This window comes from Lathyrus oleraceus, chromosome 7 (genome assembly GCF_024323335.1).
Source record: "Lathyrus oleraceus cultivar Zhongwan6 chromosome 7, CAAS_Psat_ZW6_1.0, whole genome shotgun sequence".
NCBI classification, from domain to species: domain Eukaryota; kingdom Viridiplantae; phylum Streptophyta; class Magnoliopsida; order Fabales; family Fabaceae; genus Lathyrus; species Lathyrus oleraceus.
The window spans coordinates 364,697,753-364,719,773 of NC_066585.1; the positions used below are offsets into that span (position 1 = coordinate 364,697,753).

The 22,021-nt window shown below is 39.0% G+C and overlaps 1 protein-coding gene across 1 annotated transcript; it reads left to right on the forward strand.

Moving 5' to 3' along the window:
- The first annotated feature begins 299 nt into the window (after positions 1-299).
- On the forward strand, positions 300-1,142 carry LOC127103857 (uncharacterized). The gene has a single exon (XM_051041098.1). The coding sequence runs from the start codon at positions 300-302 to the stop codon at positions 1,140-1,142; it is 843 nt and encodes a 280-aa protein (XP_050897055.1).
- Positions 1,143-22,021: the final 20,879 nt, after the last annotated feature.

Below are 22,021 nucleotides of genomic sequence, written 5' to 3' on the forward strand. Positions count from 1 at the left end.
AGATGCACTCATGGAGGATATGGACTCAGTAAAAGGAAATGTTAAGGGGATGAAAGATAAGATCGACCAACTCACGCGCACCATCAATAACATGATGGCAAGAGAGACTGGTGCTGACAAAAGGAAGGTTGCTTCCACATCTATCCCTCCATATGTGGATGGTAACCCTTTTCAAGGATTCATATCTAAATATCACTTCCCAAAAGAATAGCAACGTTCATCCTGAAAGGTCTATCCCGATTTTTATTCAAAACGGGGCATCTCGTCATGTATATATATTGGTTCCGCAAGACAACTACATGGACCTAAGCCAGGAATATGAGGATGATGACCATAGGGGTATGGTTCAAGAAAGTAAACTAACTAATCACCCTACTACCATTATGGGGGAAACAAGGGTTGATGACAAATATAAAATCTTAGAAGAAAGGTTGAATGTAGTTGAAGAGTTTAGTGTCTTCGGAGTTGATGCTATGGGGATGTGCTTGGTAACATATGTAATTATACCTCCAAAGTTTAAAACTCCTGAATTTGAGAAGTACAAGGGTATCAATTTCCCTAAGAACCATCTCAGGATGTTTGTCAGGAAAATGGCTGGCTACGCGGAAAATGAAAAACTAATGATGCATAGTTTCCAAGACAGCCTGAGTGGGGCATCTCTAGATTGGTACATGCAGTTGGAGAGAACCAATATCAAGACTTGGGAGGATTTAGCTAATTCTTTACTGAGGCAATACAAGTATAACATGGACATGGCTCACAATTGTGTGCATTTTCATAATCTGTCACAGAAGGGGAACAAATTGTTCACGGAGTACGCTCAAAGATGGAGGGAACTGGCCTCCCGTGTGCAACCTCCATTGTTGGAGAATGAACTAGTGGACATGTTCATGGGCACCTTAAAAGTACCATACTACAAAAAGATGATAGGATCAGTGTCAACAGGTTTTGCTGACCTAGTGATAATTGGGGAAAGAATCGACAATGGATTGAAAAGTGGAAAGATCGGAAAATCATCTTCTGGTCAACATAATAATAAAAGGTATCCTAATAAAAATAATTCAAATAATGGTGATATCAATGTTATTACTATTGATGGGTATTCCCAGACGTCTTACAACCCCTATGTAGGTAAATCCTAATTAGTACCTACAACCGGCATACTTCAAGCCTCAAGTTCAATAGCCTAGGGCACAGCCTCCGCAGAATCAACAATAGAATGGGTACCCCTGAAGGTATCAACAAAGCTGTAGGAAGGATTTTGACCCTATACTCATGACGTATACCAGATCCTGCCATACTTACTATAAAGAGGTGTGAGGGCAAATATGCATAGCTCTTATTTTAATGATGTCGGACCTTTCTAGTCGCCCATAACGTATACTTTGGACGGTGTCATCATATCATATAATACATTCATCCTCTAACATGTAGTGTTAAATTCATGATCATCAAGCTATGGATAAGCAAGACATCAAATAACAAGAGTCGCCACCGTGCTTTTATTGTTTCCAAGGGAAAAGGGAAAAATATGAACAAAACCCAAAAATAAGAAATTTTCAAATAAAAACTAGTAAAATGCTAGAGATTACAGGTAAGGGGGTTGGTTACACAGATGGAAGGTGTTAGCATCCAAAGTGTCCTAGGTACTCCTAGGGAGCCCTTTCTTGTGTGCATATGTATTTTGTACAAAGTGATGTTTACAAACAAATAGAATGGGGGGATGAGAAAAGAATTCATTGATTATATTTTTGTGTTTGACAAGACCTTCGGACTTGTGCCTACGTACCAACATAAGATCGAGGGATCAAGACCTCGTATTTCGTGATACAAATTTCAAAGTGGATGTATTACTTTTAACAAAAATTAAGTTTGAAAGGCACAAAGGCCTAAAAATGGTTTGAATGAGTTAGTTCTTTTTGGATTTTGAAAATTTTAAGTCAAGTATAGTTAAGTTTATTTACAAGTGTGATTTAAGAAAAGAAGTTTAAAATGCAATGGCATAAGGCCAAAGTTTCTATTTTGGAAAATGGTCTATGTTTAGAAAAAAGACAAGTACAAACAAAGAAGTTTTTAAAAGGAGGGAGGGATTTTAAAATTAAAGAGATGGGGAGGATATGAAGAGACTAATCCTAAGCATAAATTTAAAAGTTAATAGTTGAAAAGATCTGACCAATGGGCTATAATCCAGTATGCAAGAATGCCATATAGAAACCCAAATTCCCTTGGACATTAGAATCAAGCAACAAACAATGCATAACATATTAACTTGAAGAGCAAGGCATCAAATAAAGATATCCATATCCATGCTTTAGCCACTCCATAATCTTCTTCAAATTGCCCTATGTAGCAGAGGAATTCCACAAGTCACAGGTTCAAAATAACAGCTTCACAATGATCATGTTGCAGATAAACTCAGATGGATCTTCAATGATGTATCAGATGAAGTTTCAAATTGAAAGAACTTAGTTACATGAAAGTTGGCATTGGCCAAGTCCTTTTGCATAGGGATGTTGTCTAAATTCTAAGTCCAATTGTCCAAGATCAAACCAATAGTCCACACAATAGTTTTTTAGGGTTTTTGTTCTTATTATCTACATTAATGGTCAAAGACCACACAAGCAAACAAGATATATCACACAATATGGTCCAAGTGGACAAAGTGAAAATGGTATTAATATAAACAATTAGAATCGTATGAATAATGGCAAATGAATAGAGCTTAAAATTAAAGGGCATTGAAAGTAAACGGCTTGAAATTAAATGTTAGTTATTAATGAATTTGAAGTTAGTATTGCTTTTTCTTTTTTTTAAAGCCATTCTTTGGAGAACACTCGACCCACTTATCACAAGCATGGATCCTTGAACCAAGACATCTTCCAAAGGAATGAAAAAAGGCCAAGTTTCCACACAATACCATGAAAGAGGGGAGACTTACAATCTCACTAACTAGAATGCTATGCCTTTTTGTATCAAAAATTTATCGCTATATTAAGCAATCGTAATTGGACTTATGTAAAAGTCACAACTATTTGAGGCCAGACAATAGAATTTTGGTGTTAATACATGTTAGAGACATAGTACAATGGACTATGCTCATGAAACATACCACACACAAAAATAATATGCAAAATAGGTGGCCTAATCTCATCCATACTTATGTTGATTTTTCAATCAACTAGCCTTAAGACCTTGAGATATCATACGCCAAATGGAATGGATGCATAAAGAAGGGGAATTAGATGAAGAAGGAGGGGAATAGATCAAAACTCAAATTGGACAAAGGAGGATTTTTACCAAATTAAGATCATTCATTCATTTTGGGAGATGGAATGTACATTCCACCAATCCCCTAAATCCAATGATCTTAACCTAGCAAAGTCAAATCAACCTTGACCAATTAAAATGGTTCAACACAATTATTTGGCATTTATTCAATTTAAAAATACTAAAAATAATGCATTAAATTATATATGGTTTGGAAAATTCCTAAAATCTCATCAAAACACCAAAAAAATGGCCATGAGATTTATCATAGGTCAAACAAAGTCAAAGGACCTTGGAGAAAAAAATTCTGAATTTTTGGAAACTTAAAAGTATTTTAAGAAATTAAAAATATTCACAAAATCAATTAAATCATGAAAAATATTAATAATGATCCAAAAAATAATATAAATTTAAAATATGAAAGAGGATTTTATTTAAAAAATTTGGGTGAAACTCTCATATTGTTTGAATCAATATTAAAATTAATATGAATTAATGAAAATAAAACAAATTAAATGAAATTCAAATAATCAGAAAAAATGTGGACCAATTGATCTCCCTCATTAATTGAGGTGGCAGCTCAAGTGGATGAAAATGTGCGCTCCATGGTACACTTGAGTCAATGCACCACACCATTGGTAATCCGAACCAACGTGTGAGATTAAAACATTTCAAATGAGATCAATGGTTCAAAACCTATCCAGAACACCACCAGCGTTGGAACTCCGGTCACCTTCTCAGGCGAGGTTCACTGGACTGGTTTAGTCATCACCATCAAAAAAATGAAAAAGGAGGACATGATCTGAAAGAAAAATGGCGTAGAGCACGAATCTGACATCAATTTCAACTAACTCCAAATATATAGAAAGATACGAGGAGTTAAATTTTGAGGTGTGTCAACTGAGTTGCTTTAATTTTACCTCAAAGCAACTCAATCTTCTTGCCTATATTGGTAGGACTTCAGACAACCAAAGATCCAAGGGAATTGATGAGAATTGAGTGAGAATCGAAGAGAAGAAGATTTCTGAAAGTTACCTTTAATGTTGTGCAGAACTGGATCCTTCTTGCTTCAACCTTGACTTGATCACACTCGAAGAGCTTGTAGAAGTGGTTTGGCAATGGAACAAAGCTTTGGATCCTGGAGTTTTTGAATCTCCAAACAGTGAGATTCAAACTCAATTTTCAAGTTGGAAATTCTTAGGTTTTCCTTTGAATGTGAGGGTTTCAATTGGGGGGCAAAGCTGGCGCGCAAGGTGTGTTTGAAATGAGCTCAGAGGCCTTGTATATATAGCATTTGGGATTGATAATTGCACACTTGAAAATTTGCTAAATTTGGGAATGTGATGCACAAACTTGCATGGGCGTGTACAGACCCATGAAGAAATCCACTTTGATCCAATTGCAACAGTATTGAAGTTCAAATGATGCTTGAATGGCAAGGCAATGTGAAATGGAGTTTTGAACATTTGATTTTGGAGTTTTTAAGACCATGCGCAACCCTAGCAAACCTAATCCAAAATACATAAAATAGGACTCTTTGGAAATTTTAGATCAAAGGGAACAACTTTTATGTTGGACACTTTTCCATTTTGGACATGGATCATGGTGAATTTTGAGGTGGAAGTTTGGAAATTTCAACATGTTGAAATTTTTTCTAAGTGTCAAGTCATATATCTCAATATTCCACCTTGCTTAACTTTTTATGTGGGCTCCAAATGAGAAATGTGTCTTTATCAAAGTTGTAGCTCTTTAAAAGATATTCAAAATGGTAACCAATTTCATGTCATTTAGATTTATAATGATAGAGTTATGTGTTTTTGAAGTTGAGGAAAATCACTTGTTCAATGGTATATGGCAAAAAAGACCTATAATGTATCCTCATATCACATGCTCATAAAAGTTGATTTAGCTCTCACTCCAAAAATAAAAGTTGAATTATACATCTTGAGTTTTATTGTGCAACTTGGAAATCTTTCATCTCATAAAAATTGAGCAAGTTATGGTCTTGGGAAGTTGACTTTCAAATTAGAGTTTAGACAAAATGATCTATAATGTTTCAACATGTAAAATGACTTTCCAAGAAAAATTATCTCTATACTTCAACATGAAAGTTGTTTGGAATGAATTTAAAGTAAGTTTCCTCTTGGAATCATTTTCATATTGTCAAAATTGTAGGAGATATGGTCTAGGGAGATCCAACTTTGATCAGATGAATTAATCTGGCCAACCACCATCAACCAACATGCTAACTTCCAATTATCTTGACTTTCTAGGCTCATGGTAGATCATATATGCATAAGATGATTAATATTTGAAATATCCCTTGAGAAATTTGATCAATTGGTGAGATAGCTTATTGGAGAAGTTACTTAAGATACCCAGTCAAACTAGGGTTTCCAAGGCAAATCACTTCCAAATTCTTGAAGAATGCTTGATCAATATAACATGTAGAGATCATTGGGACTCATGTATGATTCTTTGAGACATTGTGAATCAGTCCTTGGTTGTGCTCTTAGCTATGAGGGTCTTAAACCCTAGATATGAACTTGAAAGATCAATGATGGTCATGCCCTACCTACGAAAGAGTTAGGCAAATGCAAAGACATATTTTTTTGGTATTTTGGTAAGTAAAATGATGATGTACAAGTATGATACAATAACATAGTGCTTGGTGATCTCTCCCAAAGCCAACCCAATAAAAGAGAGGTAAGGAGGATGCCAATGTATGATCCCAATGCCAATGCATATGATGAATTTGCATGAGGGATCTTAGGTTCAAAATTAGGGTCTTACAGCTACCCCTATTTAAGGACATTCTAACTGAGGAGGTGAAGGTTAAAATCTTCGTATTTACTCAGTAGAATGGGCTTAAATAACAAAATCTAGAAACAAATTTTGATCCCTAAGAGACCTCATGATGGATATGATATGAATATGAAAGAAAATTCTCTGTGGGGAAATTTTTCCACAAAGGAAAAGAAATTAGAGCGACCGAAAGTTCGCAGGAGTGCAATGCATTCCGTAAGGAAAGCTCACCGGGGAAACAGAGACTCTGGGGGGAATAAAATTGTTATGCGTAGGCCAGGCTACGACTTAAAAACTGATGGGGGACTCAGAGGAATTCCATAAAAATGGAAACACTCAGCTGGTGAAAAAAAACATCTGCAGGGGAAACAAGTAGATCAGGGTAAAGCTGACGTTCTTGAATCATGCAGGAAAAGTGATTTCACTAAGGAAATACACACTCAAATCAACTAGGGAAGAAATAGACTTCAACATAGGAGGATTAGAAATTTATTATCCACTGTCGGTTACTGGGTAAGGAGATAATAAAGATATGACAGAGAGTACATCCATCACCATTTAAGGTGAACATATCAAGGATGACTCGCTGGGAACCACCAAGAGGGTATACTCATTACCGGTTACTAGGTAAGGATATCCTTGCTAGGGAAAACTACAGAAAATAGGATTTACAACTACCAATTACTGGGCAGAAAACCAAAGATGAGAATATCCGTCACCGATTAGGGCGAACATATCAAGGATAGACTCTACAAGGAGAAATAGGAATTACATCTATCAGTTACTGGATATACTACCATCAGAGAGAAAAATCCGTCACTGGTTAGGATGACGATATCAAGGATTAACTCTGCAGGGGGGAAAGTAGGATTTACAACTGTAGGTTACTGGGCAGAAGACCACAAAGAGAAGGAAACCCGTCATTGGTTAGGATGAACATATCAAGGATTAACTCTCTAGGGAACAAAATAAGGATTACAACTACCTTTCTACTGGGTAGAATACCAAAGATGAGAATATCAGTCATCGGTTAGGATGAACATATCAAGAATAAACACATACAGGGGAAGAAAATATCCGTCATCGGTTAGGATGAAAATATCAAGGATATACTTCCGGGGAAACATAGAAATGAATCCATTGGCGAGTCTACTAAGGAGAAAAACAAGGGAGCTTTTGTCGGGTATTGGGCAAAAAGTAACAAACTACAAAGTAAGAAGCATATTACCAGTTACTGGCTAATAAACTCTTAGGGGACCCAAAACATCTATCTAGGTAAGATCTAGAAAGAAATGGTCAATCATGACTCAAACCAATGAGGATATAACTCAAGGGGAGTGATTCCATCCAGATAATCAATTGGGGAGGAAACTGAAATAATAATCATCCACGAGGAGATAACTTAGTGGGGAAGGGAGAACGGTTAAAGTCTTTCTGCTTAAGGGGATGACACTCTACAATTGAGGGAGGACATACACCAAACTTGTATGGGGATAAAGTACCGCCATAACAGAGAATGAGAATCTCAAACAATGAATCAATAATGATGTGATTATGCAATTATGAGATTATATGAGTGTATATGTATATGTATATATGATGATTATGCTGACAAAATGATCGCCAAGGATACAAAGGTGTCACAAAAACGAATCATCAATACAATCCTCGGTCAATCCACAAAAGAGGGAGACAAATGCTGGATAAAAGAGAGATCAACATCCCACAGGCCCAAACCTAGTTGGGGAAGGAGGAGATCTGCTGAGGAAAGGAGACGTTATTGAATCTGTGGGGATTTTTAAGTCAACACCATATTGAATGGGAGACAACCGTACAGAGGATAAAACGCCAATAGCTTCTCAGAAACCAGGAGGAAACTCTAACTAGGAGTGAGCGGGATGGCAGCTAGTGGGGAAACCAAAGTTTTACTGCCATTACGCAAACTACTGAAGAAACCTTCCTCACTCTGCTGGAGATCAAAATTGGCTGGGTAATCACCGATTCTGCCAGGAACTTAGGCATAAATTTTGCTGGGGACAAATACTCCACAGGGGAACTGAATCGACCAACTCGGTTGGGGATAACTGAGGGTTAACTGCTCGGGGGAACCATCAATGCTCCACACTTAGGGCTTGCTGTTTTTTAATTGCTATTGACATTTCTTTTTACTTGCTCTTAAAATTCATGCCTTTATATGTTAAAGAAAAATGATTTTGATTTAAAATTTTAATTTCAAAGATGATCATAATAAAATTTAACACTATTTGGCTGAATCAAATAAGAGTGGAAACAATTGGATAAAAGTTCAACTTTATTTAATAGAACGGTAGTCTGTACTCAACTTATCGGGAAAATTCTTTTCTATTTTATGTCTCTAATTTTTGCCTGGATCGCCCTTTCGGGTTTTCAATCCACCGAAATGCTCATTTTTGCTTAAGCCTCCCTTTCGAGTTTTCAACTTAGCGAGATGTTCTTTTATTTTTAGGCGAAGTATTTCTTTACTGCATATGCGTTCACGGGATGAGTGAACTCTTCACCATCCATAATTGTAAGAATCAAAGCACTGCCTGAAAAGGCTCTCTTAACAAGATATGGGCCTTCATAATTAGGAGTCCATTTTCCCCTAGAATCTGGTTTAAAAGATAAAATCTTCTTGAGCACGAGGTCACCTTCCCTGAATACTCGAGGTCCGACCTTCTTATCAAAAGCTTTCTTCATTCTTTGCTGATATAACTAACAATGACACATGGCAGTCAATTTCTTCTCTTCAATTAAATTCAATTGATCAAACCTGGTCTGACACCATTCAACCTCAGTCAACTTGGCTTCCATGAGTACACATAATGATGGGATCTCAACCTCTACCGGGAGCACAACTTCCATGCCATATACAAGAGAGAAGAGGGTTTCCCCTGTTGAAGTGCAGATGGATGTACGATACCCGTGCAAAGAAAATGGGAGCATCTTATGCCAATCCTTATACGTTACAACCATCATCTGAATAATCTTTTTGATGTTCTTATTTGTAGCTTCAACAACCCCATTCATCTTGGGCATGTAGGGAGAAGAATTATGATGTGCAATCTTGAAGGCTTTACAAAGAGCTTGCACCTTATTATTATTCAAGTTCGATCCATTATCAGTAACGATCTTACTTGGCACACCATAACGGCATATAATCTGATTCTTGATAAACCTTACAATAACTTTCTTGGTTACATTCGCATACAATGCTACTTCAACCCATTTTCTGAAGTAGTCAATTGCCACCAAAATGAAACGATGTCCATTCGACGCTTTGGGCTCAATCATGCCAATCATATCGATTCTCCACATGGAGAAGGGCCATGGAGAGGAAATGACGTTCAACAGTGTCGGAGGAACATGAATCTTATCTGCATAAATTTGACACTTGTGGCATTTCTTCACAAACTTGCAATAGTCAGATTCCATTGTCAGCCAATAGTAACCTGCTCGCAACATCTTCTTCTCCATTGTATGTCCATTGGAATGAGTACCAAAGGAAGCTTCATGGACTTCATTCACCAACAGGTCTACTTCGTGTCTATCCACGCATCTGAGCAGAACCATGTTGAAGTTTTCTTATAAAGCACATCATCATTCAGGTAGAAATTGCCAGCTAATCTTCTCAAAGTCTTCTTATCTTTCAAAGATGCCCTGGACGGGTAAATCTGACTTTGGAGGAAACACTTGATGTCGTAATACCACGACTTTTCATCTTCGATCTTTTCAACAGCAAACACATCAGCTGGCATATCAAGACGCATCACAGTAAAATTTGGAACCTCATTCCAATACTTCACTACAATCATTGATGCCAACGCTGCAAGAGCATCTGCCATCCGGTTTTCATCTCGAGGGATATGATGAAACTCAACTTTTGTAAAGAAAGTTGAAATCCTCCTCGCATAATATCAATACGGTATTAAGCCGGGTTGATTCGTCTCCCATTCACCTTTGATCTGATTCACAACCAAAGTTGAATCACTAAATACATCTAAATGCTTGATTCTGAGATCAATGGCCTCTTCGAGCCCCATAATGCAAGCCTGATATTCTGCCATGTTTTTTGTACACTTGAAAGTCAATCTGGTTGTAAAGGGAAAATGCATGCCTTGAGGAGTAATAATCACTGCCCCAATGCCATTACCATATTGATTAATAACTCCATCAAATACCATGTCCCAAAGGGAACCAGGTTCTGGCCCTTCTTCAAGCAATGGTTCATCACAATCTTTCATTTTCAAGTACAAGATCTCTTCATCCAGAAAGTCATACTGCACTGACTGGTAATCTTTGATTGGTTGGTGAGCCAAATGGTCAGCCAAGATACTACCTTTGATCACCTTCTGAGATCGACATTCAATATCATAGTCAGATAACAACATCTGCCAACGGGCAATCCTCCTAGTTAAAGCAGGCTTCTCAAAAATATACTTGATTGGATCCATTTTGGATATCAACCAAGTGGTATGATTCAACATATATTGACGCAGACGCTTAGTAGCCCAAGCCATTGTGTAACAAGTCTTCTCTAGCATAGAATATTGAGTCTCACAGTCGGTGAACTTCTTACTGAGGTAGTAAATTGAAAATTCTTTCTTTCCAGTTTCATCTTGCTGACCAAGAACACAACCCATACTATCTTCAAGCACAGTCAAATACATGATGAGCGGTCTTCCTTCAATAGGTGGAGATAAGATCGGAGGTTTAAGCAGATACTCTTTGATACTATCAAAAGCTTTCTGGCAGTCTTCCGTCCAATCACACGACTGATCTTTCCGAAGAAGCTTGAATAGACACGCACATGTGGCAGTCATGTGTGAAATGAATCTTGAGATATAATTCAAGCGGCCGAGAAACCCTTTGACTTGCTTCTCAGTTTTGGGCGTAGACATCTCTTGTATTGCTTTTACCTTGGCAAGATCAACTTTAATACCCTTCTCGCTGACAATGAAGCCCAACAACTTACCAGAACGAACACCAAAGGTACACTTATTGGGATTCAAGTGGAGTTTATACTTCCTGAAACACTGGAATAGCTTCAACAAATGCTCAACATGTTCTTCTTTATCAATCGATTTAGAAATCATGTCATCGACATAAACTTCAATCTCTTTATGCATCAAATCATGAAAAAGAGTAGTCATTGCTCTTTGGTAAGTTGCACCAGCATTCTTCAAACCGAAAGGCATCACTCTATAACAAAATGTTCCCCAAGGTGTAATGAATGTGGTCTTCTCCATATCTTTGGGTTCCATCTTGATCTGATTATATCCGGAAAATCCATCCATAAACGAAAAGACTTTGAATTTAGCAATATTGTCTACCAACATATCAATGTGTGGCAGAGGGAAGTCATCTTTCGGACTAGCTTTATTCAAATCTCTATAATCAACACACATATGGACTTTTCCATCTTTTGTTCGACACATGCACAATATTGGCCACCCATTGCGGATACTTAGCGATCACAAGAAAACCGACATCAATCTACTTCTTCACTTCTTCTTTGATCTTCACTGCCATATCAGGATGCGTTCTTCTCAACTTCTGCTTGACTGGAGGGCATTCTGGCTTCAACGGAAATCTATGCTCCACAATCTCAGAATCCAAACCAGGCATGTCTTGATAGGACCAAGCAAACACATCTGAATACTCTCGAAGAAGATCAACCAACCCTTTCTTCGCATCTGGACAAAGTTGAGACCCAATCTTGACTTCCTTCACATCATCTTCGGAACCCAGGTTGACTAACTCAATCTGCTCTTTGAATGGCTGAATGGCTTTTCCTTCATGCTCAAGAAGACGAGACAATTCATCACTCACTTCTTCATGACTTTCCTCCTCAGCCTCAAACACAGGGAATTCAAAATTTTGAGAAGGAGAAGGATCATTGTATTCAATGGGGTTAGGAACCAACCTGCATAATGATTTGATATTTTGATTTTAGAGAAGCGAATTTGTGACCAAATATTATCCATATGGATAATTATATTATTTATTTATGTTTTTTGTGATTCCATTTTTAGAATAAAGCAAAAAGTAAAAACAAAGCATCATAGATGTGGATGAATAGAATTAATTTTATTGATGATCAAATTTGAAATGCCTAACAATGTTCACTTCCCCCTTAGGCATTGAAGAAGTATTTTTTTAAAACAAATAAAAGAAATTACTTAGATCAATGCAAAATAACAGGAATATCAACAGCAGTCCAATTGTTGCAAGCTTTTCCACGTGTGACAAAATTGGTGCAGTTTTCTTCTTCGTCATCCTCTAGCATAGTAGCTAAGTGTTGTTCATTGCCATGAATGAACCCTCCGCTACAGAAGCTAAGTTGCATATCCTCTGATCTAGCAGTTGATGAACCTTGCTGAAAACCTAAACCGACTCTGCCCTTATTGTCAGAGACCTCTATACCATGCGCCCCCACTAATCCACACTACCTTTTTCAACAATCTTCCTTGCATCTTTTAATGAGGACATAGGTGCCCCAACCCTCTTTGCAACAACAATAGATAAATCTTGGAACGGAGTTCCAACCTCATCCTCAGCTTCAACGTAAGAGAAAGATGACAGGTGGCTAACCAACAACGCCTTTTCCCCGCCAACGATTACACGCTTCCCATTCTTGACAAATTTGAGCTTCTGATGTAGTGTGGAGGTAACAGCTCCCGCCTGGTGGATCCATGGCCTTCCCAAAAGACAACTGTAGGTCGGGTGGATATCCATTACTTGAAAAGTAATCTGGAAGTCACTCGGACCTATCTTCACTGGAAGGTCCACTTCTCCTATCACTGCTTTGCGTGAACCGTTAAAAGCCTTGACGATTACACCATTATACCTCATAGGCGTTCCTTGATATGACAGCTTTGAAAGAGTTGACTTCGGCAACACGTTCAATGAAGACCCAGTGTCAACCAGTATATTGGATAAAGCGTCATCTTTGCAATTCATCGAGATATGCAAAGCCAAGTTATGATTCCTACCCTCCTCAGGGAGTTCTTCATAACAGAAACTGAGATTATTACAAGAATTGATGTTAGCCACAATATGATCAAATTGATCCACCGTAACATCATATTCCATAAATGCTTGCTCTAGAACTCTCTATAGTGCTTGTCCGTGCGCTTCTGAATTCATAAGCAGAGACAGTACGGAAATCTTTAAGGGGGTTTGGAGCAGCTGCTCCACCACATTAAACTCACTCTTCTTTATCAATCGAAGTGTCTCATCATCATCATTAGTCTTCAAATTGCTGGATTAACCAGACTGACGCTTTGAAGCACTAACAGGATCTACTGCAGGCATTTCCACCTTCTTACCAATTGTTAAATCTTCCACATCTTTTGGGAACACGAACCCAAACACTCGACCGCTACGGGTCACCTTAGTAACATCAGCAATGCTTACGATAGAACTGGTCGTAGGCAATGGAACCTCTTGGCCATCCTTTACCATAGTTATATTATACTGATACGTTACTGTCGCATTACGCGAAAAACCGGTGGGAAAACAAGAACAACAGAGCCGCCACCGTGCGTTATTTATCCCAAAAGAGGGAAAGGAAACGCTCAGAGTAAACCTGGAAAAGACATGGTCTCGCGACCAAAGAGAATGGGATCGGGAGTCGGTTATGCGAAGGGAAGGTATTAGCACCCCTACGCATCTGTCGTACTCGACGGGATCCACGCACAATAGGAAGGAAAATGGTTGCTAAACACTGCTCAAACACACACACACACTGGCTGAAAGAGACACAAGAAAACAGACTGAAACTGACTCGGCAGGATACTGCATCCTGGGCCTACTTAGTCTATCAGGCATAGACATCAGAGTCGAAGTAGTTCGGACTGGGGAAACGACACATGCTCGCTAGGATATCGCATCCTATGCATACGTATCTCCTTTGGACGAAGGAGAATCAGAGCATTCGTAGCTCGGCTGACACGCACACAAACACAAACAAGGCACACACAGGCAAACATGGAGCCCGAATGCCAATCACTGGACTTACATCAGCATCCGAACCTAAACACACCCACACTGGAACCCAAATGCCACTCGATGGACTTACATCAGCTTCCAAGCACACGACAACACAACAGGTTAATAGGGAGTCGGGGACTCGAGCCTATAACTGTCAAGCACACACAAAAAAGAAAAAAAGGGCGCCCGGAGAGATCAGCTCATCTCCTGCCTACGTACCTCATCTGGTATGAGGATCAGGGCGACGTAGTTCCCCTACACAGGGAAAAAGGACTAGCCTAACCAGATAACAGAGGGAGACACAACACTAGGGAGACTACGACTCGAGCCTAGATGTTGTCATGCAAAGTCGTCCCTAAGTTAAGGTTTCTAGCTAACTTGCACGGGAAGCAAGCCTATCCTAAACATGACTTGCACAGGAAGCAAGCCACACCTAACCTAACTTGCACAGGAAGCAAGGGTCTCGATTGCAACTAGGGCAAGAGAAAGGGGAGGTCTCAATCGCAACGAGGGCGAGAGAAGAGAATTAGTGTTAGTTGTTAGTCAAACTCGACAAGACATCGCATCTCGTGCCTACGTATCTCATCTGAACATGAGAATCAGAGTTGCCGTAGTTCGGCTAAACTATTCCTGTTGGTTTGTGTTTTTTAAGTTGACAACGTCACTGCGCAATCTACCTGATGCTCGACCTTTGGAGACTTACTCACCTGTAGTAGAAGGAGTTAACATATACTTAAGAGGGGATAATGTTTGTTTGTGTTTTAGGAAAGCTCAAGCAAGAAAGGAAGTCCTATACGAAGGAACCGTGCTACCTTAATTGACATGCAAACGAGACTACGCGGAGTCTAGCAAACCTAGGGGATACAATCACACCACACAAACACATACAGCATGAAATAAACACACCAACAAGGGGCTCAAACATCAAGGCTAGGTTTTAGTCGAGGGGTCATATCAACCTCAACAAACAAACCTCTGGAATTGGGTAGATGTTGCTCTTAACCTTGCCATTGAGGGGCTAAGGTGAAGCAGATGAAAGGTGAGTGAAGATGAGACTTCACAGCTCTTATCCCTGGCCTGGGAGAGCTTAAGACAAGAATGTGTGGGTTCAGAAAGTGGGAACCCTTCTACACATTTGAAACTGACTCAACTGTACGATTGTACAAGATCTTGGGTTTGTATCTGCAATGCATCAACACAGTGGTGTGAGCAAAGCAGATGACACACAGAATAGCAGGGGATAGATTGCATATCCCTTGGGTTCTGCCAATTGCCTCTTCACTTAGGAGGTCTTTGACTATGTACAAGGACAAGATTTAAACATACACAAACATTGCCTCTTAAGGAGGACTTCAGACAGTTGCCTGGCCAAGTAACAGGCCAGGTCTTCCAGACTACATGAAGAAAAAGGGATTATACCTCAAAGCAAGTTGCTATTAAAGCAAAGCAAAGCAAGTTCAAAGAACTAAGCAACTAATGGTACCTGAAATAGTCAAACAGATCAGTACACAATTCAAAAGTTAAAGCAACAGGAAGTAGGAATCAACAGTCAAAACAAACAGACAAATGTGCAAAGCACAAAGCTCAAGGCATATGAGCCAAGCAACCTACAAAACAAAGAGGTTAGCTCATGATAATCAAATGAACTCAATCAAATTGTAGTGATCTCTTTGAAGCATTTGTAGCTTAACCTGAAAACATGAACTCAAACATAAGCCACAGGACCACTAGGACAAGCCTAGGGTAAAAAATGAATGAGAAAGCCAAAACAGCAAGCAATGTCCAATCAAAATCAAATTCAAACATTTAGGAAGCAAACCAAATTGGTTTCATGTTCATATCATGCATCATCATCATTTCATAAGCAAAAGAAGTCAAAGCATGGCAAATGAGAGCTCATAGAAGTCAACAGCAAGACTTAACTCAAAACCAATGATAATCAATTACAAAAATCATCAAATAAATCATGATTAATCCTAACACATAGCATGGTAAGCATGTCAAATTTCATCTTATTTGGACAAGTGGAAGGCAGTCAATGAAAATCAGAAAGTCAAAGCAATTTTGAACATGCTCAAAGAAGTCGACCAAACATGCATCAACTTGAAAAATTCATAAATCAGAGATGGCATATGATAAATGAATGGGACTAAAACCATGGCAAAGCTTAGGATGTCTAGTTATCTCATGTAAAATTTCAAGTCCATCTAATAAAGTATGAGCATTTCACAAAACAAATGGGCACATGCATCACATAAGGTCAACATTTTGGTCAAACAGGGGAGAAAATCTCAAACAAATGGAAAATGCCATAAACAAATCCACAAAAAATCATATGCAAACTAGACATACAAGAGTAGGTTCATGCAAACATTCAGATCAATTGGAGGTCAAGAAGCATGGTATCAAAAATCATCAAGTTACACATCAATGGTGTGACACAAATTGTCACACCCTACTTCAAAAATTCACAACTCACAATCCAGATAAGATAAATTCACAAACTCTACATCAAAATAACCATGAATGAGTCTAGTTTGTGTACAAAAAATTTCAAGGCCATTGGATATATCATGACTATTTCACCAAGGTTTTGGTAAAAGGTACAAAATATGCATACATGTCACAAACCCTAATACCATTTAAAATTCACTCATCCAAAAAATCAGCAAAAATCATGATAAAATACTAGACATCAAGATGAACACAATGCAAAAATTCCCATGAATTTTGGATTTGAAATGAAGCTGTTATGAATTTTGTAAATTGATGTATCAAAATGAAATAATTGTTGAAAACAAAATGAAACAAACATGATTTAATAGCCAATTTGGACACGGTGGCATTTTTGAAATTATAGGCACAACTAAATGAAACGGTGCGTATCGGTAATAAGAACGCTGCAACGTGATTGGTCATGGGGGATAAAACAGTGTTTCTCATGCACAGCCAATACCAAACACGATTCAAACAATATTTCTGGGTTTTTGAATTAGGTTTTGGCTACAGTAACACATGCTCATCGTGTTCATCAATGGGGATGAACATTTTTCCCAGAAACATGAATTAAGCGCACCATTGTGATCAGCAAACAACACAGGTCAAGAATCCAAGCATCATTTTCATCAAATCGAGCCAAATAAACACGAATCATGCAAGAACAATAATGAATAACAAATTTCATTTCCAAATATCTCACTCATTACTTAACTATTTTGCACGATTCAAAGTCCATGGTGACCAGCAAGGCAAAATCTATTTAAAACATAGCATGGTTTAGAAAGATAAGTGAATCGAAAACTGACCAACTTGGAAGCCTAGTGATGAAATGGATGTTGTTTGGCTTTGATGTGATGAAACAGATGAAGCTTGTAGTTGGTATTGATGAATGGTTGAAGAAGTTTAGCTCAACACACTCAAATCCAGCTTAAATCGAATTTTGCCATTGTTGGAAGCTTGAAGAAACAGAACTTGAAGATGCTGTTACAGCAGGTGTTTAAGGCTTGAAATGAGCTCAAGAATGATGATGAATGATGCAGCAGCCAAGGCCAAGTTCGTGTGCTTTGCCAATTTTCAAGAAAAGTTCAAAATGCACAAATGAGAAAATGAGAGAACAAGGTTTTTTTTTGTCTTGGAAATGTGGCTGCTAGGGTTTGAAATGGCAGAAAATGAACTATTTATCTTCTGTTTAGTGTTGGTTAAGTGAGTGTTAATCAACATTTGGTTAAATGAGCAATTTTGCTAATTGGAGCATTTTCACTTAGGTGGTGAGGTGTATGGTGCTGTGCACGAAAATGGGCCTTGTAGCAAGTCACAAATGACATTCCAAGTCATTCCCAATTGGCCATTCTGATTGAAAATGCTTAATTCACAATTCCACTTTTGCACCACACTTGAAATTTAAACATGATAGTGAAAAAAATGCCATTTTGATCCATAGGGTTTTGGTACATGAAAGTTACATTTTTGGAAAGAGGAGGTTAAATATGACTTGTTGGAAAAAACCTCACCAAATTTGGCCAAATGGTTTGAGAGATATGGCCTTTTGAAGTTCAAGAATTTTTGAAAATGAATTGATCATATCTTGCCAACCATACATGGGAATTGAGAGTTCTTGGACTTTTTGGAAATGGGAGAACAAGATCTTCAACTTTCGTGTTGTGCAAAAATTCATTTGAAGCTTGTATCATGATGTAAGTTTAGGATCAAGAAGTTTCCATTTTTGGCAGTTGAAATTATAGGTCCAGTTTCTATTTTTGGAAATTTCTGATTTCGCTTCAAATTCTTCAATGATGATGTTTGCCATGATATATGAGGCCTATTTGGACATGAATAAGCTCTCTCAAACCAAATCCATCCATCAAAACCATAAAATCAACCACAGTTGACCAAGTTTGACTTTCTAGGGTTTCTGACTGATTGTGCATTGAATGATGACCTCTGAGCCTTCAATCTTTGACCTAAACACTTCAAATGGATCCCCAAGTCATGTGAACATGTTGGACAAACCCTAGGGCCTTGGCTCCTTGAGAAACACACTTGCTTGCTTGGTTGACTGATCTCCTGATCAGTTTGACCTAATTCTCTTGATTGGTTTGCACTTGAGGCAAAAGGGACAATGCAATGCTATGCAGTGGACCATGTTATGCTATGACCTAATATGAGAATGTATGTACAATGATGGGTGCAAATTTGAGGTGCTACAGCTGCCCCTATTCAATCAGCTGGGAACCCGAACGGATGATAGCAATGGCTGTCAGACTTTCAGGGTAAACAGGGATTGAATACCAAAGAACCGTAGAATTTGCACAAACTGGATATAATACAAGAATGCCTGTCAGGATCGGCAAAGAAACAGTCTTGAAAGAAAAATCCTCCTGGAACCGAAAAAAGAAATCGGCCTGAATACCGAAACAGAAACGTCGACCTGGATACCAAAATAAATGGTAACACAGGGATAACCACGGCCTGAGCGCCGCTCGTCAGTCTGAATACTGAGCATCGGTGTATGAGAGATTTGATGTCGATCTGAAACATCGGAAATTGGCCTGAACGCCACCTCGGTCTGAATACCGGAAAAAACATAAGTACATCGACCTGATCGTCGGAAACTTCTTCGGTCTGAATACCGGAAAAACATAAGTACATCGACCTGATCGTCGGAAACTTCTTCGGTCTGAATACCGGAAAAATTGGCCTGAGTGCCATAAGTACATCGACCTGATCGTCGGAAACTTCTTCGGTCTGAATACCGGAAAAAACATAAGTACATCGACCTGATCGTCGGAAACTTCTTCGGTCTGAATACCGGAAAAACATAAGTACATCGACCTGATCGTCGGAAACTTCTTCGGTCTGAATACCGGAAAAATTGGCCTGAGTGCCAAAGCATGAATTGGTTTGTGTTCCAAAACACTCAACATCCTGAAGAGGGCTAGAAAAGCAGTCTTGTTAAAGGATAGACATTCGATTCCACGGGGAATACGAACCTTACTCGACTGGGGATGACGATTTTGACCCAAGAGTGCATGAGACGTATTATCTATAGCAGTCAAAACGTAGATAATACACTCGCATGGAAGATTATCCATAACCGGGTTGTAGGTTGTTAAATGGATAAACGGCCGAAAACATCCTAAAGAGAGCGAAAGCAAACTTGTTAAAGGATGAACATTCGATTCCACAAGGAATACGAATCTTACTCCGCTGGAGATAACAATCGAAAGATTGACCAAAGAGTGCATGAGATATATTATCTATAGCCGTCAGAACGTAGATAATAACCTCGCATGGAAGATTATCCATAACCGGGTTGTAGGTTGTTAAATGAATAATCGACCGACATCATCCTGAAGAGAGCGAAAGCAAACTTGTTAAAGGATGGACATTCGATTCCACAAGGAATACGAATCTTACTCTGCTGGAGATAACAATCGAAAGATTGACCAAAGAGTGCATGAGATATATTATCTATAGCCGTCAGAACGTAGATAATAACCTCGCATGGAAGATTATCCATAACCGGGTTGTAGGTTGTTAAATGAATAATCGACCGACATCATCCTGAAGAGAGCGAAAGCAAACTTGTTAAAGGATGGACATTCGATTCCACAAGGAATACGAATCTTACTCTGCTGGAGATAACGATCGAAAGATTGACCAAAGAGTGCATGAGATATATTATCTATAGCCGTCAGAACGTAGATAATAACCTCGCATGGAAGATTATCCATAACCAGGTTGTAGGTTGCTAAATGGATAAACGACCGAAAAGAAAGGCATCAGGGTACCAGGACTAGGTATGCAAAAGATGACCAATCAAAAGAGGATAAAGTTGCTTACTCGGAGTAAGTATCCAAAAAGAAGGGAAAGACCTAATGGGGACAATACTGCTTGATCAAGGCAAGAATCAAAGGGGAAAAGAGTATCAATACCACAAAGAGGGGATTACATCTACCGGTTTGTAGGCAGAAAACCACGGAAAAGTAACCAGTCATCGATAGGATGAGCACAAAGGGTTAACTCCAACAAGGGGAGGAATGTGGGATTTTACAACTACCAGCTAGTAGGTAGAAAACCACAAAGATAGGACTTACAGCTACCGGTTTGTAGGTAGAAGCCAACAAACAGAATGAACCATAAAAGTTACCTCTGCTAGGGGGTGAAAGTGGGATTTTACAACTACCAGCTTGTAGGTAGAAAACCACGACGATAGGACTTACAACTACCGGTTTGTAGGTAGAGGCCCACAAATTCCGCTGAGGATAAGATGAATGAGTGCCGGTTAGTGAGCAACTATTCATTTATGCCCCAGGGAAGCACAAGAAACAGTCGACGGGGAGCCAGTTTAGGATCAATCCAAAAAGGCAGACTGAATCAGGACTCATCCTAATGAGGAAGAACTCAATAGGGAAAACCCATCCCGTGTAGGGAGGGAACGGAAACAACCGTCATCCACGAGGATGTATCTCAGTAGGGAAATGGCAGGAAAGGATAGACACTTTCTGCTTAAGGGGTTGGCTCTACATGGAGAGATCAGACGCACCCAACATCTGCTAGGGGAAAATCTACTGGAGAGATTCTTATCACCAAACAGCAAGAGGCAACCATCAACAGATACACGGCAACAGCTGCAACATGAGTATCCAAATGCTATGATTATGCATGTATGCATTATGCATGATGAATGTATGATGAATGCTGACAAACAGACATGTAAACACACAGGTCCAAGAATCAATCACCCGGTACCACTCCTTTTCCATAGGGAAGGCCAAAACATCGGAGAGCAAACGCGATCTACTGGAAACCGGGATATCAGGGAACAACACCATCCTGCGGGGAGAGGAGAAGACTGCTCCGCTGGAGAGAGGAATGCTAACGTCTTCAGTAAACACTCTACTTGGGGAACTTCCCCACAAAAGTATTTCAAAAGCAACCTTGCCGGGAATGCCCCACGGTAGGGCTGAAACAATCCTCTACTGGAGATGCCGCACAATAGGGCTAACAGGAACCTGGAGGAAGAATGTTGTACTGCCGGGAACGCGAAGATAAACAACTTCAACCAACACTGCGCTGAGCAACCTTGCTGAGGAGAAACCAAAAGAGGTTCGACAGGAGAGAGATACAGTTATGCTCGAGATACGAACAAATGTCTTACCTGTTGGTAATCATACCACCCTCGGGAGAGCACTGCGGATCTCCTAAGTATCCTTCCATCATTGTGAATGTTCACTTTGTTTAAGAAAAAAATTTTTGAAAAATTTGTTTATTTTGAAAACAATGATACTTTATCAATTAAAAACATGCAAAACATTTATTGAGTTGAAACAAATAGGAGTGCAAATAATTGGATAAAAGCTCAAATTGATGTGATGGAATGGTAGTCTGCAAAGGGCGAGACTCCATAGATCTGTACAAGTTTGAAATCGGTGAT

What these genes read in the sequence shown, in the direction of transcription:
- LOC127103857 (XM_051041098.1), top strand. Translation starts at nt 300, where the DNA reads ATGGACCTAAGCCAGGAATATGAGGATGATGACCATAGGGGTATGGTT.